Source organism: Nelumbo nucifera, chromosome 6, assembly GCF_055504915.1.
Source record: "Nelumbo nucifera cultivar China Antique chromosome 6, China Antique-T2T, whole genome shotgun sequence".
Classification (NCBI taxonomy): domain Eukaryota; kingdom Viridiplantae; phylum Streptophyta; class Magnoliopsida; order Proteales; family Nelumbonaceae; genus Nelumbo; species Nelumbo nucifera.
The window spans coordinates 34365603-34377974 of NC_142654.1; the positions used below are offsets into that span (position 1 = coordinate 34365603).

The 12372-nt window shown below is 36.6% G+C and overlaps 1 protein-coding gene across 1 annotated transcript; it reads left to right on the forward strand.

Annotated features, from left to right (window-relative positions):
* The first annotated feature begins 209 nt into the window (after positions 1 to 209).
* LOC104606449 (serine/threonine-protein kinase BSK2-like) lies at positions 210 to 9071 on the forward strand. Its single transcript, XM_010271668.3, has 10 exons — positions 210 to 869; positions 982 to 1202; positions 1344 to 1479; positions 2748 to 2881; positions 3689 to 3794; positions 5067 to 5152; positions 5804 to 5992; positions 6131 to 6292; positions 6842 to 6955; positions 8209 to 9071. The coding sequence occupies exons 1-10, from the start codon at positions 791 to 793 to the stop codon at positions 8458 to 8460; spliced, it is 1479 nt and encodes a 492-aa protein (XP_010269970.1). The 5' UTR covers positions 210 to 790; the 3' UTR covers positions 8461 to 9071.
* Positions 9072 to 12372: the final 3301 nt, after the last annotated feature.

A 12372-nucleotide genomic window follows, 5' to 3' on the forward strand; every position in this document is an offset into this window, starting at 1 on the left:
TCAGAACAGGGTAGGCCCGTCCGGTGCCCCGACCCAAATTTGGATGGGTTGACCTTAGACGGTTCAACCCATGGGCCAGGCTTAAGTAGTACCAAACCCGCTGCATGGTTGCCAGGTAGACTGACGCAACCTGCTAATCGAAAAATGTTGGTTGGTTGGTTGTCGCTAATACTCGGACCATATTAGACGGGAGAGCATCTCTGCTCTGCACTCTGCCGCTGCTCATTTATTTTGGTTCTCTTAAAAAAAAAAAAAAATTAAAATATGCATCAACAGTAGTACAGTAAAAGCTGCCGCTGCAGTTGCAGACTTTGAATCACTTCTCGCATCTCAGTTCCCCCTTCTAAAACGCTGCGAAAAAGAAAAACGTCAAAATTCAGATTCAAACACAGAGAGAGAGAGAGAGACGCCATATCCGTCCGTTTCCGTCGATCACGTGCTCCACTCCCCCATCGTCCAATTATCATGTGACCCTCTCTGCTCTCCTCCGTACTCCCTCTCTCTCTCTCTCTATAGTTGCTTTTCTTTTTTACTTGCTTCAGTTTACTACCGTCTCTCTTTCTCACTGTTTCTTGGCTTCACTGCTTCTTCTGGCTGCTGCTGCTGCTGCTTCTGCTTCACAAGGAGCAGAGTAGAGAAAGAAAAGGTTGCATTGCCGCCAAAGTCTTCAGAGAATCGTGTCGGAGTTTTCTTTTTCGGTTACAGAAATACTCCAAACATTAGTTGAATCGTCCATGGCAGTCTAGGGTTAGAGAAATAGAAAGAACAGCCTTCTTCTATGTAGCTAAGCATGGGCTGCTTACAGTCCAAAACCAGCAATGTTCAATCTCCTGACGAGGAATCCTTACAGGCTGACAAACCAGATCTAGGTTCTTCTATTTTTTGATTTCTTTTCTTTTCTTTCTTGTATTATTTGATTAGTGTTTTGATATTTATTGGTTTCTTTTGGCTTTTTGGTATTGCCTCTGATCGTTGATGAAGCGAATGGAGATCAGGCGGAACAAGATCAAGTTCCGGCATTTAAGGAGTTTAATCTGACCGAACTTCGAACGGCAACCAATGGATTTAACACCAATAATATCGTGTCAGAGAGCGGAGAGAAAGCTCCCAATGTTGTTTACAAAGGAAAGCTTGAGAACAATCGGTTAGTTGCCGTGAAACGCTTTTCCAAACAGTCGTGGCCCGACGCTCAGCAGTTCGTTGTGAGTTCACCTGCTCTTTTGCTTCATATACTTCGTCTGTCAGCGTCTAGTTTGCTGCTTCTGTTGGTTCGTTGTGAGAACCGGGATGGACTTTGCCTTGACTCCTTTTTTTTATGTGTTGATGAATCTGATTGTTCACAGGGGGAGGCGGCGGGAGTTGGGAAGGTTCGACATAAGAGATTGGTGAATCTGATAGGTTGCTGCGCTGAGGGTGACGAGCGCCTCTTGGTAGCTGAATACATGCCCAATGATACTTTGTCTAAACATCTCTTCCATTGTATGCCATGTCTCTTTCTTTTTTTTCTCAGTTCTTTTTATCCCTCTAGTGTTTCTTTTTGAGCATGGAATCTCAGTTTTTATACTCTTTTTATTACTTTTATATGTATTACGATTTCGATTTAGTTTTAATAATGTTCATTAAAGTTAATTATCTTTTTTCTCATTAACGCACAATGAAATGAGGAATGGAGTATTATTTTAATTGAGTATAATAGTTGGTTTAGAATCGCAGTGTGAAGAAAGTTTGATACTCTTGGTTAACTCAGCCAATTTGTCTTTAGTTGTAGAGGCAACTATAAATGGCTAGAGAACTGGTAAGGCTTATATAAATTTGTCATTGAATCGGCTGAATTTTTCAATTCATATTGAATGTGGTATTGGGGGTGTAGGATACCAAATTCCATTGATCGAACTATTAACCATCATATAACGTTTATGAATTCATAATAGTAAATTTCACTGACTCAGTCGCAATTAGATTTCTTGCCGATATTAGTAATTGATGTCACATTCACATAATCTTTAAAAGATTTTGGGGCTTAATGGGCTGATGTTATATGTATTGACATTCAAAAGTTGGAATTTGTTGAAAATTATGACCGTTCCTTTTAAATTTTCAACAGCCATCATCCAAGTTTACTTTTAGAGAATGCTCCTTAGTCCTTACAGATGGAAGAGAAAGAACCAAAAGTGCTTTATATGGAATTGTGTCAAATTATTCTTCCATCTAGAGTGCAAAAATCTGTACATGGTTTGCTTCTCCAACTTAAAAAAGGGTACATGGCAATGTGGCATTTGGAGAGTTTATCCTATGCCAGTTTAAAACTTCTTTTCCAATTGTCTATTTCAAATTTGTTTCACCGTTACTGATGGATGTGCTTTGAAAGTCTGGATTCCAGAGAAATTTTTTAGTTCCTAATGCAGTGTGATGCACCATATATGTACATATATTTTCAGTTCTTGGCAACTATGTGCTGCTCACTTTTATTTAACTTGAAGTTTGTCTCCTGTTTTCCAAGTCCACTGTTTTCTCATGTCCTATATATCATCACCATGGGATGCTTGGTTTCCCCTAACTGCAGAATCCAACCCTGACTGCCTATGTGTTTGGTTGGTCATACACTGTTATAATTCCCATTCTTTGGTCATCTGAAATTTGTTGAAAAAGGGGAAATCCAAATGATTTATGTGTTGATGTTTTCTTTATTTGTTACATTCTTTTGCATTCCCATGTTTAATTTTTTTTTTTTTTTAATTTTTTGATAGGGGATAAGCAACCATTGCCATGGGAAATGCGTTTACGGGTTGCATATTATATTGCACAGGCACTTGATCATTGCAATTCAGAGAACCGGAAACTCTATCATGATCTGAATGCTTATAGAGTTCTCTTTGATGAGGTATAAAACTTTGCATATAATATTTTAAAAAATATGAAGTACAAAATTTGGATCAGGACAATATTTGAGTCTTTTTCTAAGATCATAAATACGAGTCTATGCTTCCAATTTACTCTTGAAAGGCTGTGGAGTAATTTCTTTTTTGGAGTTTGTTATTATTTGTTGTCTCTACTGATATTTTTTTTAGTTTGTCAGTTGAAGTGCCTTCAATTCACATGCATCAGCAGTCCAAAATAAAATTACTATTTTCAACATGTAATTTTTCTTTTATTAAGTTAAACATAGGCTTTCTTTTATCTTGTTATTTATCAAAACTTTTATTTGGAGGAAATTTTGGGTTCTGGCAGGAGATGTTCTTTAAGTTACAGATTCATCATGGTTATATCTCTTATTTTGGTGCTGTTAGTCCTCATCCATGTCCTTGCGGACTTTGTTGGTCTTCTATAATTCATGTTGATGGGGCTAATTAATTGAAAAAGCTATTCTTCTTGTTCTGCTGCTGCTTCTGCTTCTGCTGCTCTCTTTTCTTTTTTATTTTCCTCCTTGCTGTGGCCTTTTGGGGGTAATTGCACTAAAAGACTACTTAGATTTCTTGTGCTTCATACACTCATAGGATGGCCTTGAAAGTGCAAGTCCCAAACCGATTTTTGCAGATTGTGCTCACAAGTAAAAGCACTTTGTCTTGTATCATGTTTTATACTTGTAATTCAATATGGTTTTTCACCTTCGAGTCCTTTGTTTTTCCTAAATATCAGTTAGAGTTATGTTACCCTTTTAACTGCTCAAGTTATCTTTGCATTGTGTTAGGACGGGGACCCTCGTTTATCTAGCTTTGGCCTTATGAAAAATAGCCGTGATGGTAAAAGCTATAGTACAAACTTGGCATATACACCACCAGAGTTTTTGCGGACAGGTAAATATGCATATTCACCTACTTGAAGCCCGTGTTCATTTCAATTTGGTTATAAAATGTTTTTTTTTTCCTATTTGGATGAATTTATTGTTTCATATATGAAATTTGATAAGACATTCTCTGAGTTACATGTTATACAATAAGTAGTTATTTGATATTTCCATCTTCTGCTTACCTGGTAGTTTTTCTAAGTAAAAAGAGCCAACCATATTACTTGGTTGGTAGTATCTGTTGATCTCATGGTGCTTATCCTATCATGCACCTATTATCAGTAAAGAATTTTATTCTTCCACAACCCATCCTATATTCTTTTTTTTATTTTTATTTTTTTTGTAAAAGGTAAGGTAATTTATTCATTCAAAGAAACATTACAAATTTACAATAGAGCCCAGGCCATTAAAGGCTGCCTGGGACCACCTCAGACTACAATCTCATCCAAGACTGAGAACAAAACAACAGACGCAAATTTTGATGTTTAAATTCCTCCATTACCGATACCCAAGGCAATAACTTGCCCACATCTCTCTGCACTATTTCATCTGGACTTTTAGCTTTACCATGGAAAATTTTGTTATTTCTCAGTCCAAATAGCCCAAAGTACAGCTGCCGGAATGGTGTTCCAAACCAATTTTCCTTTCTTGCTGAAACCCTCAATTCTCCAACATTTCAGCAGCTCCTTCACCGAATTTGGCATTACCAACTAATTTCCGAGGCCTTAAGAAAGTGCCCCCAGACATAAGAAGAAATTGGGCAATGGATACACAAGTGCTCAGTAGATTCTGCATGAGTACCACACAAGCCACACAAAATATCCAGAATCTGAATGCCATGTCTCTCCAGATTAACTCTGGTCAGACATTTGTCTAGAACCATTGTCCAAACCAGAAAATTAACATCAGAGGGACTTGTTGAATTCCAAATCTGCCTGGCGGGAAAGTTGTTATTTTTTTCATGTACATGTGGGTGTTGTTATTTTTTGTTTTAGCATTGGTGCTGCTTTATTGTATATATACATTTTCAGAAAATGTTGCATGTGTCTTTAGCCCAACTTTCACATGGATTTCTGTGTTCTTTAACTCCTTACCTTGAATCATAATATTGGGACTAGCATTTTGGTTTTATGCGGTAATTGTATATAAGTTTGTTACTGAGGTACCATTAACTTGTTTCAACCATTTTTCTTTTTCCTCTTTTAAATGCTTCACAGCCACCGTTTTTAAAGTTGTGTATTTGATGGTCATCTTCAGTTAATTTGATTCAGTGGGTCTGCAGGCAGAGTTATCCCAGAGAGTGTAATCTACAGCTATGGAACAGTTCTATTGGACCTTTTGAGTGGGAAGCACATCCCTCCAAGCCATGTATGGTTTACTCATTCTGCATATGTTTTTTTTTTTTGGGTTTTTGTTAAAGGTCCTCAGGAACCTGCTTTTGTGATCTTCCTATTATTCACATATTTATTCTTGTATGCTGCCACAATCTTATGCTGATACCAGCATATGTGGAAGATATAAAAATGACTGAAACTAACAAACTACACATAAAAAAAAAACAAATTCAGCAACAGATGGTACTTTTGATTCTAATGATCCAAAAATGCCGAAGGATTGCTAAAATGGAGGGCACTGTTGAGGGAAAATTTTGCATATACAATATATAGGGTAGGTATGATGTTATCAATTGAAGGGAGTAAGGAGAGGGGATGGTGTGTTCACTTGGAGAGACTTGCAATTCTAATTTACAGTGTGAACTCTACTAGGACAAAGTGTGTTGCCTTTATATGCTTGAAATTCTAATTTAATGCAAGGTTTTTGTTGGTCTTAAAGTTGTATTTGAAGCTAGGTATAGTAATAGTAGCTGAAGTCCATTGATCTTGTTCTTTTCAGCTTTGATTTTCAGGAAATACATGCCTATCTTTTCTGCTTTTGTACAATAAGGTGTAAGCTTGTAGTAGTCCATAACCTACAATATTTCATTTGTTTGAAGCTTTACAATGCCCCTGTTTTCTGCAGGCATTAGATTTAATAAGGGGGAAAAATGTATTGTTATTGATGGATTCATCCTTGGAAGGGCAATATGTCAATGAAGATGCTACGAAGCTGGTTGAACTTGCTTCGAGATGTCTCCAGTCTGAGGCTAGGGATCGACCTAATACCAAGTTTCTTCTTACAGCAGTAGCCCCCCTCCAAAAGCAGATAGAAGTAAGAATTTTAATATTCCTAAGATTTATATTAAAATTACTATTGCTACCGATAAAAGAATGCTACTATTACTATTGCTTTGTGACAATCTGAGTCTGTACGTTGGTGTTCTAAGGTACTCTTATTTGGGTTCTATAGGTAGCATCACATGTTTTAATGGGTCTGGCCAAAAGTACAGCGCCTCTGCCAACTACCCTGCTCTCTCCACTTGGAAAGGCTTGTGCAAGGATGGATCTTACGGCTGTGCATGATATTTTGCTCAAAACAGGTTACAAGGATGAAGAGGGTGCTGAAAATGAGGTAAGGCTAAGTGAGTAAGTTGCTCTTCCACCATGTTTTTGTTTTCATATTTCATAAATGGTCACTTCACACAAAGAATGGTGATCATAGGCCTGAAAATGGTACCAAACATTGAAAGAAGAAAGGAGACCATAAGTTACCACTAAAATTGTTTCATCTACTTGGTGCTTTGACATACAACCTTATTCTAGCATTATATACCTATAAAAAGGTTTATCTTTGCTAATAATTGTTTATAAAAAGCTTTGACATGCAATCCTATTCACTTATGTCAAATAAACAAGTAAATAAAGGAAATATTATGTTGAAGTGTGTCCAATATGAACACTTCGTCTATTTAGGAGAGGCCTTGCAATATTGTGCACAACTTATTGTTTATTACCTATTCTTGTATCTGCTTTACATGATTATTATTGTTGGAATTATTACTTCTATGTAAGTTGGATTAGGTAAAAGTATTTACTATTATAGGTGATTTTATCTTTGTATTACTGTGTTTATTGCCTTAACAATCTTGTATCATTGGGTGTTTTGTGTACCAATACAAAGCTATCATTTCAAGAATGGACTCAACAAGTGCAAGAGATGTTGAATACAAAGAAATTTGGGGATATTGCATTTAGGGACAAGGATTTCAAGAGTGCCATTGATTATTATTCTAAGGTAATTATTATTTTACTTTTCTTTCAGTAGCCTCATTTTATATTGGGAGGTGTATTTTTATCTTCTCTTCTATTTGTTTACTATAAAACATTTTTTTACCTGTGTATATAATTTCCTCCACATGGTTCCAGTCTGATTTTTTCCAGGTTACTGATATGTAACATGTAAAGCACAAAAGGGTGAAAGCTCAAAGTCTTATAACCATTGAGAATGGTGGCTCTGACACCAAGACCTAGCCGTCTTTGTTTGCGCTGGTAAAAATAAAATTGGCACATGAAATTTTGAGATGGTCTATGGAGGGCTGTTATGAATTCACTGTATGCATCTAGTCAACATGACTCAAAGGCGTGGGAGGCATACGCCTCCAGGCAAGGTGCCCCCAAAACGCCCTGAGGCATAGGCTAGAGGTGCTGACACCTCTGAGGCATACGCCACAGGTGCAAGAGGTGTATGCCTCGTATGCTTTTTTCATGAGGCATGCTCAAGGCATATGCCTCGTACATCTCATGCACTTCTTGCACGCCTCATATAAAAAGACAAAGGAAAAGAAAAAAGAAAAGAAGGAAAGGAAGGGAAAGAAAAAGAAAGAAAGAGAAGAAAAAAAAGAGAGAAAGAAAAGGAAAGAATAGATAAGGGGAAAGAAACTAAGAAAGTTGGCTGGGGGCTCTGCACCCGGAAAGCCCCCCAGACCCTCCAGCCCCCCTCTTTTTCAATGCAGAGCCAGCCCCCCTTTCAACTAGTGCTATGCATCTTCGTTCTTTTTAATATACAAGGTTATTATTAAAAATAAAGAAAAATGAGATCCTCCTTCCTCCTCACCCTCCTCTTAAGGAGGCTTGCAACTCCTTGTGTTACGGAGGCTTATGCCTCTTATGTTCTGAATTACACCGTATGCCTCTAGGTAGTGGAATGCCTCGTGTCACGCCTCCACGTTTTAAAACATTGGACTCAACTATGGTAACTCATCCAAAACATCGCTGATTCTTTTGTTTATGTCTAGCTCATGAATAACCAATTTAAAACCTGTTTGGGAATAACCAAAAGAATGCATCTTTTCTATTTTGTTGGATTATCTTGTGCATTATAGTTAGATTCAATTGACTGTTGCTGTTTTATTCATGACTCTTTTTCCTTCTAGGTATTTTGAGTTGCCTAGAAAATTCCATGATTTATGTATTTGTTTGGTACAAATATAATTTGGATGACCTGTTGTATCATCAATTTCTGAATCATGTCTGTTTTTCCAAATGCAGTTGGTAGTGATGATGTCTGTGCCTTCTGCTACTGTATTTGCAAGGCGAGCCCTTTCCTACTTGATGAATGGTCAACCGGAGCTTGCATTGCGGGATGCCATGCAAGCTCAGGTATGCATGCCCGAGTGGCCCACTGCCTTCTACTTGCAGGCTCTCGCCCTCTCTAAGCTTGGAATGGAGACTGATGCTCAAGACATGCTCAATGATGGTGCTGCATTTGAAGCAAAGAAACAAAACAGTTGGCGTGGCTAAGGTTTGGGCCGGATGATGAACCATGATCTCCCTCACAGTCTGCCTTCTGTCACTACCATGATATTATAGAGGATTGAGGTGCGAGTCCCTTGCAATTGGACACAAAAAAACAAAAAAGAATTGGTCCGAATTTTGTCAGTTATTGCTGCTGGTCTCTACTCCTTATGTTGGGCGACAGAGATTCAGAGAGAGCAATGTATAGAATATTCTTGGGAGATGAAAATAATCAAGTAGTGAATTATCAAGACAGGTAGATGATCAATCATATTGGTAGAAAAGATGATAAATCACACTGACTGCCGCTCTCACTTGTGTCTTGAGGGAGGTGGGAGTTCGCTGTGAAGCAGAAAAGTTGGAAGAGGTTTTGTATATTTTGATAAGAAGAAACTTCAAATGCTTTTAAATATTGAAACAGAAGCTGCAAGATTCTGGACTTCAGACATCATGACATTGGAAATTTTCACATTTCCCATTCTCGTGTACTGGAAATCATTAGTCTCCTTCGGGGTTATTCAAGCCCTGGTTGTCTGATCCGCTGCCAGTGTAGCTGGAAGATGTAAGTTCTCTAATCTATGATTAAAGCACCTAACTCAATCGATCAATTTAGCCATGTAGGTTATCCATTAAATTACAGATATATGACAAAAGTGGACAGGATGGAATGGTCTAAAGCAGTAGAGCGTAGAATCAAAAGTAGGTTGGCTGGTTGGGTTTCATTGTTGGCAAAATCTGCAAATCCTATGGTACATTGCCATTTATTGCACCGTGAAGCAAAAGATGTGAACAAATGACGTCATTAAACGCTATTGATTGAAATCTTGATATTACAAGCAGAAAATCAAGACTTCTTTTTCAGTTTTTCTTGTTCTGCTGTTGAAACCCTAATTCGATCTCATTATCTCCCAAAGCAGAGGACTTTTTTTGGGTTTATCTTCTGCCTGGTTTCTTGTCTCGTGGTCGATGAAATTGAGTTCGTTTTTATTCTAGATTTAGTCTGTCATGTTGAATGCACTAAAAGCTGTTGAATGATAGGGACCAAATAAATATCCTTTATGTCCGTCACATTCCTCGATGTCAATTGTCAAATATGTCCCCCAATCCCCTGGTCTATCTACCCTGTGACTAACTCCAAAGCATGTTCTGGGATTCTGGTTCACAGAACCCTTTGGGTCTCACTAAGGCAGCGTTTGGAAATGATGCAAATATCTAGAGTGTAAAACAGCCCATATAAATTGCCAAGTTGGGTTAGTTTTGCACTGATAAATTTACCTTCAAATAGAATTTTAGCTGTAATGGATGTAAACACAAATTCCAATAAAGCATGTCTTTTTTATCAAAAGTTCACTTGAATGTAAATTTACTCCTTTTTATTGATGTACTTTTACGTCTTATTATTAATGTAAATATATATTGAAAAATGTGTTATTTGTTATTTGTCAATGCATAAGTGTAATGTTGTTTAACACAAGTGAACTGGAGTGCAAATTTATTCTGAATTGGGATTTACACTCCATCTTTATTAGAATGCCCATGCAAAAGACTTTTAAAGTTTTAATATTTAAGAGACGTTATGGGATATCAAATTTAAGAATTGTTAGGTAAATTTAAAGAAATCTCTATAAATAAATTAACGACATTAGATCTAAGTTTTAAATGAGGTTTATAAACATGAGAACCATATATTTTCATAATTGATTATCAATGAAAACCAACATAATTTATATAAAAGGTGAACTGTTAGGGCGCTATGTAGGGATTAATTTGCCCATTTTGAAGAGGTCTCGATGTCTCACACCTGGAGAGATGGAAATAAGGTCGTTCATAATCTTGCTCGTCTCTCACGACACCCATTTTGATTCTACTGCTCTCTACAATTTCCTTTATATCAACTATGATATCGGAAAAACTTCAATCAATCAACCGGTATCATAAAAGAGGGGACCAACCAATATTTTTAACATGATATCAGACCTTAATTGGCAAAGTGGTCTAATGTTTGATCCTTATCTTTCTCTTATAATTAATTAAATTTTAACACAAAATATGAATATATGTACTTGTTCACACTTCAAATTTTATAGGCTTTTATATGAGAGTGCATCCTAAAGAATAACAACATATTCAAAAACATCATCTAACAGCTTATTTGGCTTCATGTGTTGATAATCATGAGAAAATCCACTTGTTTTTCTTTCATTGTAATTTGTTGATCTTTCTTTCCTGTTACATGTGCATCTGCACATGCCACTCAACTAGTAGTAATGAAAATTCCTTTTTCTACCCCATAAAAGTATAGCCAATTGGAACAAAGTATGGTACATGCTTTGAATTTTATCTTCTATTGATAATTCTAAATTTAACATTTATGCAGAAGTTGTCAGATTTGAATTCTATATTTTTATATGATTATGACTTTCACACCACCAAATCTAATGTGATTGCAGATAAAGCCTAAATATTGTATATTATTATGCATGTTCAAAAGATAGAGTGAAAATCATTACTGACAAAAATATTTTATTTATTTATTTATCGTGGATGAGAAACGATGATGTTTTACTTTTCCCATCCATTCCCCATATATATATATATATATAGATAGAGAGAGAGATGATGCGTCCGATATATATAGAGAGGTGATCGTGCCCCTTGGCCATGTGCTTCACGGATGCCACAGTGGACCCATTCACAGGATAAGCGTCGGCGTCGGTTAATCGTTGCCATGCATAGGATGAGTGACGAGTCGGTTTGCCGTAGCCATGTGTGAGACGGGGTGTTGACGTCTACTAGTAATGACCATACACGGGACGGGTCTCGGTGTCGATTGGTTGTGACCGTACACGAGATGGGTCTCAACGTCAACAGGTCGTGGCCGTATGCCAGACGGACAAAGAAACCAAGAGCCTAAAAAACACATATTATAAACCGTACATCTAATTACTCAATAAAGTAAAAGTGAAATGAAAGAAACAATAACAAAAGAAAAGACATGTGCAAGAAGAAAAACGAATGAATAAAATTGGTAGCCCCCTCCCACCGAAAACAAAATAGCATAAACATAATTTCATTTTTCCTTTTCTAAGAGGGGGAATACACTAAACACACACATAAAACATGCCAATAAAAACAGAAAACCCAAAGAAAAAAAAAAGAAGAAAATACCACTTTGCATCATTGTTCCCATAAAATACTGAAAAAGATAGAGAAAACTAGTGGAATATAACAATCCAGAGTCCAGGAACCATAAAAGCACATATTACAAATCATGCATTCAACTACTTAACAAAGTAAAAGAATATTGTATAAAGTCTATCACAATACAAATACCACAAACAACGAAAATCACACTTAGATTGGCTTCAACTGATTCCTAAGGAAACACAAAAGGCAGACAGCAAGCAATAAGCAACCTAACCATAATAAAATTACAAGAGAAATGTAAAATATTACAAACCACAATGACTTACCCCCACCAAGAAGTAGTAACGGAGCGAGTATTGACATTAGAGGAAAACTGAATAAGAAAGAGGGGGGGATAAACAAAAAAGAAGAATGAAAAGTAACTATTGAAATTAAAAAGGGAGCAAGTATTAAAAATATACAGAGTCCTGAATTAAAGGCTAAAATAAAATAATGAGCGAGTTGCTATAGAAAAAACAAACAAAACAAAATAATCCAAGTCCTACTGGTATTAATTATGAATGAAAAGAAAATGCAAGGAACCTCTGTAGAGCACCAACCAAGCAATTTTGCCTCATTTCCTTTGCCCATTTTGTGCCATTGCACTACCTCACCACCTCAGCATCTACTTTATGAATATATAGCTACCCATCACAATAGAATGACAAACTTTTTTTTTTTTTTTTGAAAATGCAATATACATAGATAAATAAGAGATATAATTAATTAGTA